At 53.4% G+C, this 12864-nt stretch overlaps 1 protein-coding gene across 9 annotated transcripts in view; it reads left to right on the top strand.

The window, feature by feature from the left end:
- The window catches only part of IL21R (interleukin 21 receptor), a 58657-nt gene that overhangs the window by 41502 nt on the left and 4291 nt on the right, over positions 1-12864 (top strand). For 8 of the 9 annotated variants that reach the window (XM_030763663.2, XM_022588472.2, XM_089895995.1 and 5 more), the window contains 6 exons: positions 2805-2868; positions 5633-5735; positions 8751-8950; positions 11292-11437; positions 12079-12256; positions 12719-12815. In XM_030763663.2, the coding sequence (XP_030619523.1) occupies positions 2820-2868; positions 5633-5735; positions 8751-8950; positions 11292-11437; positions 12079-12256; positions 12719-12815 (773 nt within the window). In that variant the 5' untranslated portion in view covers positions 2805-2819. Of the gene's footprint in view, positions 1-2804; positions 2869-5631; positions 5736-6445; positions 6729-8750; positions 8951-11291; positions 11438-12078; positions 12257-12718; positions 12816-12864 lie in introns of those variants that run through there. The other variant, XM_089895998.1, reaches the window with a different exon arrangement.

Here is a 12864-nt window from a genome sequence, read left to right as displayed (position 1 = left end):
GATGTCGTCAGACCTTTAGTTTTTACTAATCTGATAAAATTTAAATGGCATGTTATTGTGGTTTTCATTTGCATTTCTCTGTTGACTGTGAAGTTAAGCACTTTGCGTTCTCCATAGTACCTGCTTCCGTTTGACTTCCTCCCCCCAATCTTCTCCACATCCCCAGACTCTCCTGAAATTTGGCCAACTTTTAGTCTGAAGGACCACAACCTCAGAAATCATTTCTAGGCACTGGAGCCTGGTGGATAAGCACCAATTTAGGGCTCCATCCCATCCAGGACTGCGCTGGAATGCTTCACATGCAATGATGCATTTAGTGCCTACAACAAAGATAAGAAAACAGAGAATCAGAGAGGTCAGGAACTTGCCCAAGGTCACACAGCTGGCACCTGGCAGACTCCAAGCCAGGTGTTCTTCACTGCTCTGTAGGAGGCTGCAAGGCACCCTCTGCCCTTCACTCAGGAAGCACACCTGCTGGTCTGGGTGCATCTGGGGAGTAAGTTGCTGTTGCCCTCAGGAGTCAGCTGAGTGGGAAGCCCCATAAGGGGTGGATTCAGGGCAGGGAGGGTAGTGGGACCGGGAGGTGTTCCTACTTGGTGCTGTGGAAACAGGAGAAGACGTCATCATTCAAGGCTGATGTTTCCCAGAATTGAGTGGCTTGTTTAAGATGGTGTTAAATATCCCTGGACCCCCTAGTGAGAGAGTGAGACCTTTTTCAAATTTCTTTCTGTCCTCTGATGAGGGAGGGGGTGAGAATCTCAGCTTGATGCTAGTATGTCTTCAACACCTCTCTAATACTCTTTAATCTCCCTTTTTAAACAAAGGCAAACTAGATCTCCAACTCATCAGAGTCTTTATTTTTAAATAAATTTATTTATTTATTTTTGGCTGCATTGGGTCTTCGTTGCTGTGCGCGGGCTTTCTCTAGTTGTGGCGAGGGGGGGGGGCTACTCTTCGTTGCGGTGCGCGGGCTTCTCATTGCTGTGGCTTCTCTTGTTGCGGAGCACAGGCTCTAGGCGCACGGGCTTCAGTAGTTGTGGCATGCGGGCTCAGTAGTTGTGGCACACGGGCTTAGTTGCTCCGCAGCACGTGGGATCTTCCCGAACCAGGGCTCGAACCAGTGTCCCCTGCATTAGCAGGCGGATTCTTAACCACTGAGCCACCAGGGAAGCCCATCAGAGTCTTAAGCAGGGAATAGTATCTCACTAAAATTCAATTATTGTCTTTTGTTTTCCTTGTATTTAGTTTTTACATTTCACTGCATTTTGTTTTATGGTAAGTTGATTGCTTTGTTTAAGAAACACTTATATAACATCTGCTATATGCCAGGCACTGTTTCAGATGCTTTACAATCATTGACTGGGGAATGATACACAGCTATAGGGAAAAAATACACAACTATGTGCATTATTGCTTAGGTTGAAGTTGGAGTTAAATTTTTAATAGGGTCTGTTTATAGAAAATATATTAAATAAATAATAGTACACATGATCTACAAATATGGCCAACTTTTGGAAAATGAGACATTTGGGGACCTCTTGGGTAGATCACTCAGGGAGTCCGTCCATTCTGATGCTTTAAAAGCCTGTATCCATCACTGTTTCTTGAGTGTTTGTGTGCCAGGGGCTATGCCAGGGGCCCAGTGATTCTATAAGTGGAGGCTTTGAATCCTCACAAGAATCCTGGAAGCAGGCTTTACCATCTTTACTTCTAAGGCTCAGGGAGGGGAAGTGACCAGCCGAGAGCCACACAGCTGAACCTCTCCATGCCCTGCACCACTGCCTGCCTGGTGACCTGTTTGGGAGCTCAGAGGAAGCTCCCAGCGGGGCCAGAGTAGGCTCTGGGGGAAGCCGGGTTCAGGGATGGTGTCCAGAAGAAGCCATGTGTGTGACCTGGTCCCTGCACGGGTCAGCCCTCTGGGCTCCTGTTCCAGCTACACACCTGTCCATGGGATCTATCTAGGTAGGGTTCTTGGGACCCACTGGCTTCTGGCTGGTACCTCCCCAAGTAGACACAGAGCTGGGGGTGCAATGGACAAAGTACCAGCAAGAGCCTGGCATTGCCAGCCTGGTGGGTTGTTCTTCTGCCCAAGGTACCAAAGTCCGCGCTTCCTGGACAGGCTGGCTCTGGTCTCCAAAGAGGTCTCTTCTCCATCTCATGCAGATCAGGGTGTCCAGGACACCTTCGTGTGGTCAAGCTGGGTTCCCCCGTGCTTGCTGGTGGGCTAACCCGGGGGAGCTCTGTATTTGGGTAGGAACCCTCGCTATTGGGCTAAACTTATCTTAGGTATGCAGGAACTGTCTCCTTTGTGGGCTAATCTTGGATTTGCTACTCATTAAGAAGCCAATTAATTGGGCTAACATCAACATGGGGGTTTTGTAAGAAAGAGGACTCAAGATCTCTGCCCGTCAAATACCACTTTCCAAGCCACTTTCCCCTCCCTGCCTCCCTCTTTCTTATCTAGATGGATAAACATGCACACATCGTGCTACATCAACAGGCTTAGCAGGGGTGGACCAACAGCGAGCTCTTCCCCCTTTACATCCCCCTCATTTGTGATGGTGCTGGGGGCCCAGGCAGAAGCGGGGAGAAGCGGGGAGGGATCCAGGGGGCAAAGAAGCCACTTCTAAGGGACAGGAATCCTTGGGGGCAGCCACGGGCTCCTCAAACTCTTGTTTCTCAGAAGCAAATCCAAGAAACTGAGGCAAGTCTTCCAAAGGAGGGATGGGAACCAGAGGGAGGATGTTCAGGGCCCCTTGGTGCCCAGGCCCCAGGCCCACCCTCTCCCTGTGTGTCTCTTCCAGGCTCCGGCAGGCAGTATGCTCTGCGGCTGGGCTGCCCCTCTGCTCCTGCTGATGCTCCAGGGGGGTAAGTAGTTGCCCCGTGGTATGAGGGTGGAGAGCGGCCGGGCTGGCCTTGTGGGCTCCAGGGCAGGGTAGAGGCCACAGGGTCAGAGTCTGTGGCGTCTGTCCACTTGCGGCCGACGCAAGTCCAGTAGCCATCTCTGCATTAGCTAGAGCCCATCCCACCAGAGAGCTCCACTGTCCAGAAGTGAGTCCTGGTCTCCACGTCTCGCTGGCCAGGGAAGCGGGGCGGGAGGATGAGGGACTTCATCCTTCTTCTCTCTGCCTTGGCTGGCTCCCAGTTCTCAGCGTGAGGAAGTCCTGCCTGTGATCTAAGCACAGTTTCTCCTCATCTCCTAGGAGATGTTTCTCAACAATCACTGGATCCACTGCCAGCACACATATTCCCTGGGTGGGGAGAGTGTCTGTGGAGACAAAAGTAGCCAAAGCCTTAGAAGGAAGCCCCCGAGGAGCAGAAGATGTTGCAGTCAGAGGGAGAGATGTTCGAGACCCGAGCAGGGAAAGGCCAGGTGTTAGACTTGAGGGGCGCAGTCAGGGCTGAGAGATCCAGGAAGCCTTCCCAGAGGAGGTGGGACACAGCACACAGGCTCGAATGGGAGCTGGCCTGGGGACAGGTGTGCCCTCAGCCGTCGCTGTGCTGACTCATAAGCATTTCACTCCGGTTTTTACCGAAAGACCCAAAGCCTCAAATAGTTCCATCAGGAAACAGATGTCAGTCTCCTTTATTTTCCCTTTCTGAGTGGTCAGAATCCTTTCCTAGCCTCTAAAGGGCCTTTGGGTCACCCGCTGCCTCTCCCCACCCCGTGAGCACAAATAACAAGCCCCTGCTGTGTCCCGGGGGCTGAGCATCCTCATTCCCTTCTGCCGACAGCCTGTGAGGCTCAGAGAGGGTGAGAGGCAGGTCCACGGCCACACAGCCGGGCAGTGGCAGAGCTGCGACGGGTTCCCAAATCTGCCTGATTCCCGTGGTCTTAACTGCTTTTATTGGGTGAGTGCCACATGCAGGCCTCCTGGGCTGCACTGGCGTGATATCATCTAAATACCTCCCCACCCCGTCTGAGGGGCCAGTGTCTCCAGCTTACAAATAGCGACTCAGAGCACTTGTGAGTCACGTGTGCACTTCTCACGGCTCCCACTGCCTCCTGCATGCTGTGATAGCCCTGGGCGGGGTGGGGGGTGGCCCGGGGGCTCTCTGCGCAGGGCTCAGGGTAGTGACCGGTGACAGGGTTTTTACTCCCTCTGGTCCCTGATGCCACCTCCACACTAGTTCAGGGACTACTGTCCCCTCTCCAATGTTTCATTACAAGTTCGGGACAAACCCTGTCCCTTGGTGGCCTTGAGTCTACCTAGGAAAGGCAGCTCCTCTCCCAAGTTCTGGAGCCCTGAAAGAGAACGACTAGGATACGATGAACTCAGAGAGGACACAGCCACATGGGTTTTGGTCCTACCAAAATCAGTCCTCTTTTCTCCACAAAGTATCTGAACGGGCCACTCTGTGTCCACCGACAGGCCCCGTGCTCCTCCCCGAGGGAAACTTCCTCCTACAACAGGATTCATTTCCACATCTCAGATCCCTTGGTAGTGGCTGTCTGGAGCCACTCAACTGTGTTGAGAAGGATTCTGAGGCCACACCCAAGGGAGTGAGTGCCATGATCGATTAGCGGTGTCTGCCATGTGTGTGGATGTGAAGAACTAGCAGAGATTAGATTTTGCCTTTCCTGGGTCTCCTGAGCCCAGACCAAGAGCGAGGCAAGAGGTGTAGCCCAGTCTCAGAGCTTCAGTTTTCTCATTTGTTAAATGTGATGGGAGTAGACATAAAGGATGTTTCCAGTGACAGTGTTCTTGACTACAAATCCAGCTTCTGACCTAGATGGAGACCCAGGAGGAATGTACTGCTAACCCCTGGGTCTTCATTAGTCAAGGAAAAATAGGAAAAAGCCACTAAGAATGAATCCATTTAAAAGGGGAACAAATTTCTGGTAAATAGTGGGCGGTGGAGGCAGGGGGAATAGCAGCGTTGGCACTTGATCTTACAAAACTAAACTAAACTAAAACTTATTAACTGGATTTTGTCAAACATTTTTAGAACAAAGTAAAGCAATTAACGTTGGAGTTGGGAGAGTATTAAATCTTGCAATAAAATTGCCTGAGGGGGACCATACCTGTGTCACGTGGTTGGTGGTGGTGGTGATGGTTTGGGCAGTAGGATAATACAGACATCTTGGCAAAAGTATCCAAGGGCTTCTCAGTTTTCTGAAGGTTTCTTGCTCCCTCGAAGCACTGCCAGGTCACCGAGGTCCATGTCCTGTCTTGGACCAGCTGCGGGGAGCAGAGGGAGCACGTGGTCTCTCACTGACCACACGAATCCCTCTCTCAGGATGTGCAGATTCCCCCAGCAACCGGGGAGTTCAGGACACACCACCTTGAGAGGGAGGCCGGCCAGGAGGGATGCTGACCTGGTGTCTGGACACAGGGCTTGTGGGGAGGGCGCTGGGTGGGGACCCGCTTAGTTTATGATGTTTCTCGTTAGGAGAGTCTTGTCTCCATAGCCAACCTCGCAACTTTGGGGGCTCAAAAATAGAATTCTTAGGTGGCAAGGACCCCCTTGCTCCAGGCCTTAATCTTAGTGGCCCTAGGGTCATCATATTCATCCTGGCTCTGGGACCCCTGCTTCCCATCATCCTCAAGAGGGTGAGGGGGCGATCAGCTCTGCTGACCCCGACCAGCCCCCACCCCAACCAAGGTCTCTGTGTCCCTTGACCCACCAGCCTGGGGCTGCTCAGACCTCGTCTGCTACACCGATTACATCCAGACGGTCACCTGCATCCTGAAGACATGGGCCCCGCACCCTGGCACGCTCACCCTCACCTGGTAAGTGGCCAGACCTCGCCAGCCTCGGGGATGCGATTCAGGGTAGCCCTGGAGGGCTGGGGTGGGGCAGGACTGCCAGAGGCCACAGACGGAGTTGGGCCTACTGTGTGCCTGGCAGGTAGTTTAGCAATAAAAATAATGGCTGCCACTTCTGGGGGCTCTCTCAGCCCTTTCACCAACAGCTTTTGGTTTCACCATGAGCTGAGAATCACTGACTGTGATCTGGGACCGGGAGCTGGGAATCACTGTGCCTACCTTACAGATGTCCATGCAGGACTCACGAGACTTGTCCAGCGAGCAGGGCTCCAAAGACCATACTCTCTTGCCCACACAGGCCAGACTGTGGTTTTGAGACCCCAGGATGACCAGACTGCCACATGATTTTTTTGAACACTGAATACATGCCTGCCATCCTGCTACACTTCACATGAACCATCACTTCCCATCCTCACAATTATTACTCCCATTTAACAAACGAGGACACTAGGGTTCAGAGAGGTTATGCAGTTTGCCCAAGGTCACACAGCCAGTGAATGGTGGAGCTGAGATTCAAACACAGGCAGTCTGACTCCAAGATTCATGGGTCCCTATTGTTAAAGAAAACTTTTTCATTGCACTTGTTAAAGAATGGTAAGGCAGACTTTATTCAAGACCATAATGATTGGGCTTCCCTGGTAGCTCAGTGGTTAAGAATCCGCCTGCCAATGCAGGGGACACAGTTTCGAGCGCTGGTCCGGGAAAATCCCGCATGCCATGGAGCAACGAAGCCCGTGCACAACAATTACTGAGCCTGTGCTCTAGAACCCATGAGCCACAACTACTGAGCCTACGTGCCACAACTACTGAAGCCTACGCACCTAGAGCCTGTGCTCTGCAACAAGAGAAGCCACTGCGATGAGAAGCCCGCACACCGCAATGAAGAGAGCCCCCTCACCACAACTAGAGAAAGCCCGCGCGCAGAAACGAAGACCCAACGCAGCCAAAAATAAATAAGTAAATAAATTTATTTAAAAAAAAAAGAATATATAAGGGATTCTTAAAAAAAAAAAAGACCATCATGATGGGTGTAGGGACCGCTGCGTGGGGTTTTGGTGTGGGGAAGAGAGCTTGGGATCAACTCGAATACAACAAGGAAAATTAGGAATTTATAGCTAAGGAGCAGGTCAATGGATGGAAAAATACTAAGAGGAAACATCAGGGGTAAGGGGGGTTCCAGCTAATGGGGGATTCTTGCTAATGGCAGCCCAGGGTGAGCCTACATCACCTGGGGGTGGTGGAGGATGAGGAATTGGATCAGATGTCAAGGATGGAAGATTCTGGCTAAAATGACTTAGCAGGATTCTTGCTAAAATTAGACAATGCAGAGATGAGCTTGGGAGTCCCAAAGTCAGGGCCTAGTTGAGGAAAGGGTTCTGAGGAGCCTGAATTGAGCCTGGTCAAGGAGAGTCTTTGTCAATGTGCTGATCAGGATAAAGAACAGCTGGCTTTCATTCTGTCATCACCAATTCGTTCGTTCATTCAGTTACTCCTTCAGAACATATTTATTAAGCTCTTGCCAGACACTTGCAGGCACTGGGGGCCCAGTAGAGCCTAAGACAGACAAGGTCCCAGCTGGTCCCGGAGCTGACTTACTGCAGGTGGGGAGTGGCTGGGGAGACAGACAAGAAAAACGTAAACAACCAACAGGATGCTTTCTGAGAATAATGAGTGCTTTGAAGTCCAGGAACCTTGACCCTGGGGTAGAAAGCAAGTGACATGGGGAGAAGGTCTGCTTTAGCCAGGATGGTCGGGGCAGGCCTTTCTGGGTGAGAAGGAGGCAGCCAGTGAGCTGGGGAAAGGGCAGTCCAGGCAGAGGGCACTGCAAGTGCAAAGGTCCTGAGGTAGGGAGAGACTAATGAGTCTGAGGAATAGCGAGGAGGTCAGTGGGGCCAGAGCAGAGTGAGCCAGTGTGAGAGAGAACAACAAGCAAAGGAGGTGAGAGGTAAGCAAGGGGGCCAGCTTTTTTTTCTTTTCCCCCCCCGGTACGCGGGCCTCTCACTGTTTTGGCCCCTCCCGTTGCGGAGCACAGGCTCCGGACGCGCAGGCTCAGCAGCCATGGCTCACGGGCCCAGCCACCCCGCGGCATGTGGGATCTTCCCGGACCGGGGCACGAACCCGTGTCCCCTGCATCGGCAGGCGGACTCTCAACCACTGCGCCACCAGGGAAGCCCAGGGCCAGCTTTTATTGTGTGGGTGATGAGAAGCCACCCGAGGGTTTTACGCATGGGGGTGACAGGCAGTTTTTAAAGATCCTCCTGGCTGCTGTGCAAGAGGTTTAGAGAGACTTTATTCAGCAGAAGTTTCTATTCCAGCAAATATTTAGCAAATAACTGAGTCCACACATCCATATTAGCCTTCAAGGGTGGTCATGTTCACAGCCTGAAGATGTAGGTAGGGAAATAAGTATCCGGTGAACTCCTATACATACTTCAAAACCCACTGTTTCTGCCCACTGGCAGTTAAAAAGCCAGAGCATTTCCCCCCAACCTTATACCAGTAGCCTCCCTGGTAGTTCACCCAAAGCAGGGGATGAAGTTCATTTGGCTCTTATCTTGGCCCTGAGCACAAGCACTTATTAGGTATTCAGCAGATGTTGGACAGAGGAGGTCAGGAAGGAGAACTGAAATGCTTAGCACCCTTTCTGTAGGACAGTGATACAGCTGATGGAACTGACAGGGACAGATTTAGGCTCAGTCCAGGCAAGAATGGCCCAAATTTCCAAAGTTAAAAGCTGCTGTCCTTAAATGAGGTAGTGAGTTCCCGGTCCCTTGGAGGCATACAAGCCGAGCCTGGACACCATCCATCAGGGCTACTTCAGGGGAGGAGTATCTTCCCGGGGAAAGGGGTAATTCGACCAGGTGACCCCCCAGCACCACTTCAACTCCCTCCCAGCCCCAAGATTCTGGGCTGGGGTCCTGGCCCTGTGCCCTGAGCCCCGCTGGCTTCCAGCCATAACCGGCTGCTCTGTCCTTGAAGGCAAGACTCATATGGAGAACTGGAGGACGAGGTCACCTCCTGCAGCCTCTGCTGGTCCACCCACAATGCCACGCATGCAGAGTACACGTGCCACATGGATGTGCTCCAATACATGGCCGACGACGTTTTCAGTGTCAACATGACAGACCATTCGGGCAACCACTCCCAGGAGTGCGGCAGCTTTGTCCTGGCTAAAAGCAGTGAGTATCCCTTGGACCCCAGAGCTGAGGAGGGCACATGGTCCCTGAGACGGCTCCCCTTCCCCCACCATCATAGCTGACCTGTCCTATGTCCTTACCTCCCCTTAGAGTTCTGCTCTGTAGATGCACCGATATTTACTAAGGTGTGATGGGTTGATAACTAGGTTTGAGCTTTAACCAAAGAGAGGCAGCAGCGGTATGAAAAGGAGCTGGACTGGGACCCAGGATCTCGGCCTTCAGTTCTGGTTCAGCCCCTGCCTATCTGTGAACTTGGACCAGTTCCCTATTTGTAGAGTGAGGGCCCTTTTAACCCTGACTCTTAGGGATTCTGTCTACATTATGAGGCAAGTGGGGACACTGAGTCCCAAGAGAAAAACTTCCCTGAGTTTTCTCCCATTCATTAGCTCCAGTGAGGCCTGGAATTTCCCTCCAGGCCGGGGGTGGGGTGGGGGGGCGGTGCTGGCTGGTGGAAGAAGTTGTCTCTGTGGGTCCAGACCCAGGGCGGGTCCAGGAGGCAGCTTTTAGTGTGTGTGTGTGTGTGTGTGTGTGTGTGTGTGTGTGTCCAAAGTGGGATTTCCACAGAGGGGGTGAGAAGCCCGTGCTCAGAGGCATGCAAATGCAGACTGCTAAGAGAGTCCTGCCCTCCTCGGGAAGGCCCAGCCTCTGCGAGGAATCTCTGGGGGATTTTGGCCCTAGGTTCCCAGTGGTGGGGCACGGGGGTGAGAGAGTGTCTGTCACCTGGAGGGGGTCCAGGTTTGCACCACTTCGCTGAGTGGGTGTCGCACCGCACAAGGTGTGAATGAAGATTCACACACACGCAGACACACCCCGAGTCTCTCACACGCACATTCATAAATACACCCTTGGACAAATGCACGGGTGTCCCAGCAGCCCTGGGCCTAGCCAGCCTGGACACAGGCCCACGCTCTCTCACACACGCCCATATGCACACATATGCACACGCTCACTCAGCCATGCAGATCCAGGCGTGGGAGCAGAGGCGCCCCCTTGCCCCTCTGAGTGAGCGGGGCAGACAGCAAGCCTCCCCCTGCCCCTGCAAAGGAGAAGGAACTGCTCCACAGCCCCTCCACCTCGCAGGGTGGCTCCAAGTCCCATTTCTCTCTGGCGCCCTCCCTCTCCCCCTCCCTACCAGGGCCTGAAGCCAGGGGGCAGTGTTCTACTCCCTTCCCCCTCCTGGGCTCTGGGCCCCCATCCTTGACCCCATCCCTGATCCCCAGCTCTGGTCCTCACCACCCAGCCCAGGACGTACAGGGAAGTGGAAAACCAGGTCTCCGTCGGCCTGGGGAAAATAGGAGAGGGCTTAGCAGTTATTCCAGTCCCAAAGGACCCATGGCTGAAATAGCAATGACAATAAAGCCCTCGCCGCAGCCTCCCATTGCAGGCCTTGGTGCTGAGTCGTCCGTAGCCTCAGAGTTCCTTTTTGGAATCCCTGGAAGGTTCATTTGTTGGTTTAACAAGTATCTCTTGAGGGCCTGCTGTGTGCCGGCTCTGTCCTAGGAGCTCCGGACACAGCACTGACCTGGAGAACAAAACCTCTGTCCCAAGGAGCTAAGATCCCCAAGACAGGGGCATATGGCAAGCCGGATCACAGAGCCCAGGAGGGCGTGGTGTTGTGGCCCAGATCTCTGCTCCCGCACTTTCCAGAAGATGTCTGGGAGATGACAACAGTCACATCGAATTCTCAGGGCCCCTGCGGGCGTCAAAATGCTCGCTGTAGAGCAGCCCGGCAGGCACTCAGAGGTGGTAACTTCCGTCATTAGCATAATTGGTGCTAATTAATTAGCATGATGCTAATTACAGTGTTTTGACTTCTCAAGGAAGCTAGAGTTAAAAGAAACTGATGCGGGCTTCCCTGGTGGCGCAGTGGTTGAGAGTCCGCCTGTCGATGCAGGGGACACGGGTTTGTGCCCCGGTCCGGGAGGATCCCACATGCCGCGGAGCGGCTGGGCCCGTGAGCCATGGCCGCTGAGCCTGAGCGTCCGGAGCCTGTGCTCCGCAACGGGAGAGGCCACAACAGTGAGAGGCCCGCGTAAAAAGAAAATGATGCCATCATTTAGAAAAGAAATGGAGAATGAGTGGGTGTCGTTGGTTTCCCCCCGCTCCCCGGCCACGCCAGTCTGCATTCTTGCCCCCCTGAGTCGTAGCACCCCCACTTTAGACTCATCTAAATTTCTCAGATGAGTAAACTAAGGCCCAGAGACAGGGGATGCTTTACCCCAAGTCATTCAGGGTCATTAGTCTTGATCTCGTCAAGGAGAGCATGATTCTCAGCTGCTGCAAAATCTCGTCCCATTTTATCTTTCTGGCTTTTTCCTCTAAGTCAAGCCATCTCCCCCTTTCAATGTGACGGTGACCTTCTCCGGACATTATGACATCTCCTGGAGCTCCGATTACAATTTCTTCGCGCTGAAGGGCAAACTTCAGTATGAGCTGCGGTACAGGAAGCTCGGAGACCCCTGGGCTCTGGTGAGACCCTCAGAGGACTGGGGCGGGGTGAAGGCTTCTAGAGGCATTCTTTGTTTAGAACGTTGGAGAGTTCCAGAATGGCCCACTATTTAGAACAGTCACAGCTGAAGTGTTCTAGAATTATCCATCCTTTAGAATGGTCCCAGTTTAAGATTTTCATAAATGCCATAGTTTAGACCATCCCCAGTGGAAGACTTCCAGAGGTACCCATTGCTAAGACGCCTGTAGTTAAAGACGCCCAGAAATGCCCACCGTTGAAAATAGCCACTGTTGAAGAATTACAGAAGCGTCCGAAGTCTGGAATGCTGCCAGCTAAACATGCCCAGGAATGGCCACTGCTGTTCCCGGGACATTCCCAGGCCCAGCAGGCAGGGTCCCCCGTGGGGCTGTGAGTGACTGAGCTGGGCTCAGAGAGAAAGCGACCAAAGCACTGTATCACAGGCAAGGCCAGGGCAGCGCCCGCGGCTCTGTGCTGCCCACACCGGAGTGGCCAGAGCTCAGACTGACTCTTGTGGAGGGGGTGGAGACTTGCCAGGAGAAACTCCACCCCTTTCCTGGGGGCTGGTAAAGGGTGGTTCTGCTGGAGGCGGGGGCTGGCCTGGGCGGTCCTAACCCAGCACATCCTTTCCCTGGGTTGGCAGAGTCCAGGGAGAAAGCTGATCTCAGTGGATTCGAGAAGCGTCTCTCTCCTGCCCTTGGAGTTCCACAAAGGCTCAAGCTACCAGCTGCAGGTGCGGGCAGGGCCCCAGCCTGGTTCCTCCTTCCAGGGGACCTGGAGCGAGTGGAGTGACCCAGTCGTCTTCCACACCCAGCCAGAAGGTAAGATGTGAAGCAGGGATGGACACCCACTCCTTGTACTAAATCCTGTCCTAGTGCAGCGGCCCTGAGCCCTGAGATTTTCAGCACGGCTGGAAGGTACCCACTCAGTCATGCATCCCCTTGTAGCTGTTCCACAGCATTTCTGGGGCCCCTGCTTGCCAGGCCCTGCATTGGGTGCCAGGTGCTTCTCCTGGCGGGGCCTTTGATCCTCCTAATGTATCTGTGAAGTGGGAATTATTATCCCCATTTTGCAGATGAGAAAACTGAGGTTCAGAGAGATGAAATCACTTGCCTAGGGTGGGGGTGGGAGCAGGAGTTGAAGCCAGGTCCATCCCACCGCGAGGCACCAGCAGCCCTCCCACCCACTTCCACTCCAGCCCAGACCCAGTGCCCTCCACACCCAGCCCAGGTGGCCTCTCGTAGAGGTTGGTCAAATTCACCCAGTGTTTTCTTCCTTCCCAGAGATAAAGGGAGACTTGTACCCTCAACTGCTTCTCATCTTGGTCATCGTATGCCTCATCCCTGTCATCTTAGGCCTGAAGATCCACCAGGCTTGGAGGTGAGGCCAGGGAACAGGGTGGCAGGTAGGGGCTCCGCCTGGGCCAGAA

The sequence above is a fragment of the Delphinapterus leucas genome, chromosome 15 (genome assembly GCF_059928025.1).
Source record: "Delphinapterus leucas isolate spDelLeu-1000000601 "Yukka" chromosome 15, BTC_Dleu_Yukka2, whole genome shotgun sequence".
Lineage (NCBI taxonomy): Eukaryota > Metazoa > Chordata > Mammalia > Artiodactyla > Monodontidae > Delphinapterus > Delphinapterus leucas.
Note: the sequence above shows the minus strand (reverse complement) of the source record. Positions and strands in the feature narration are given on the sequence as shown.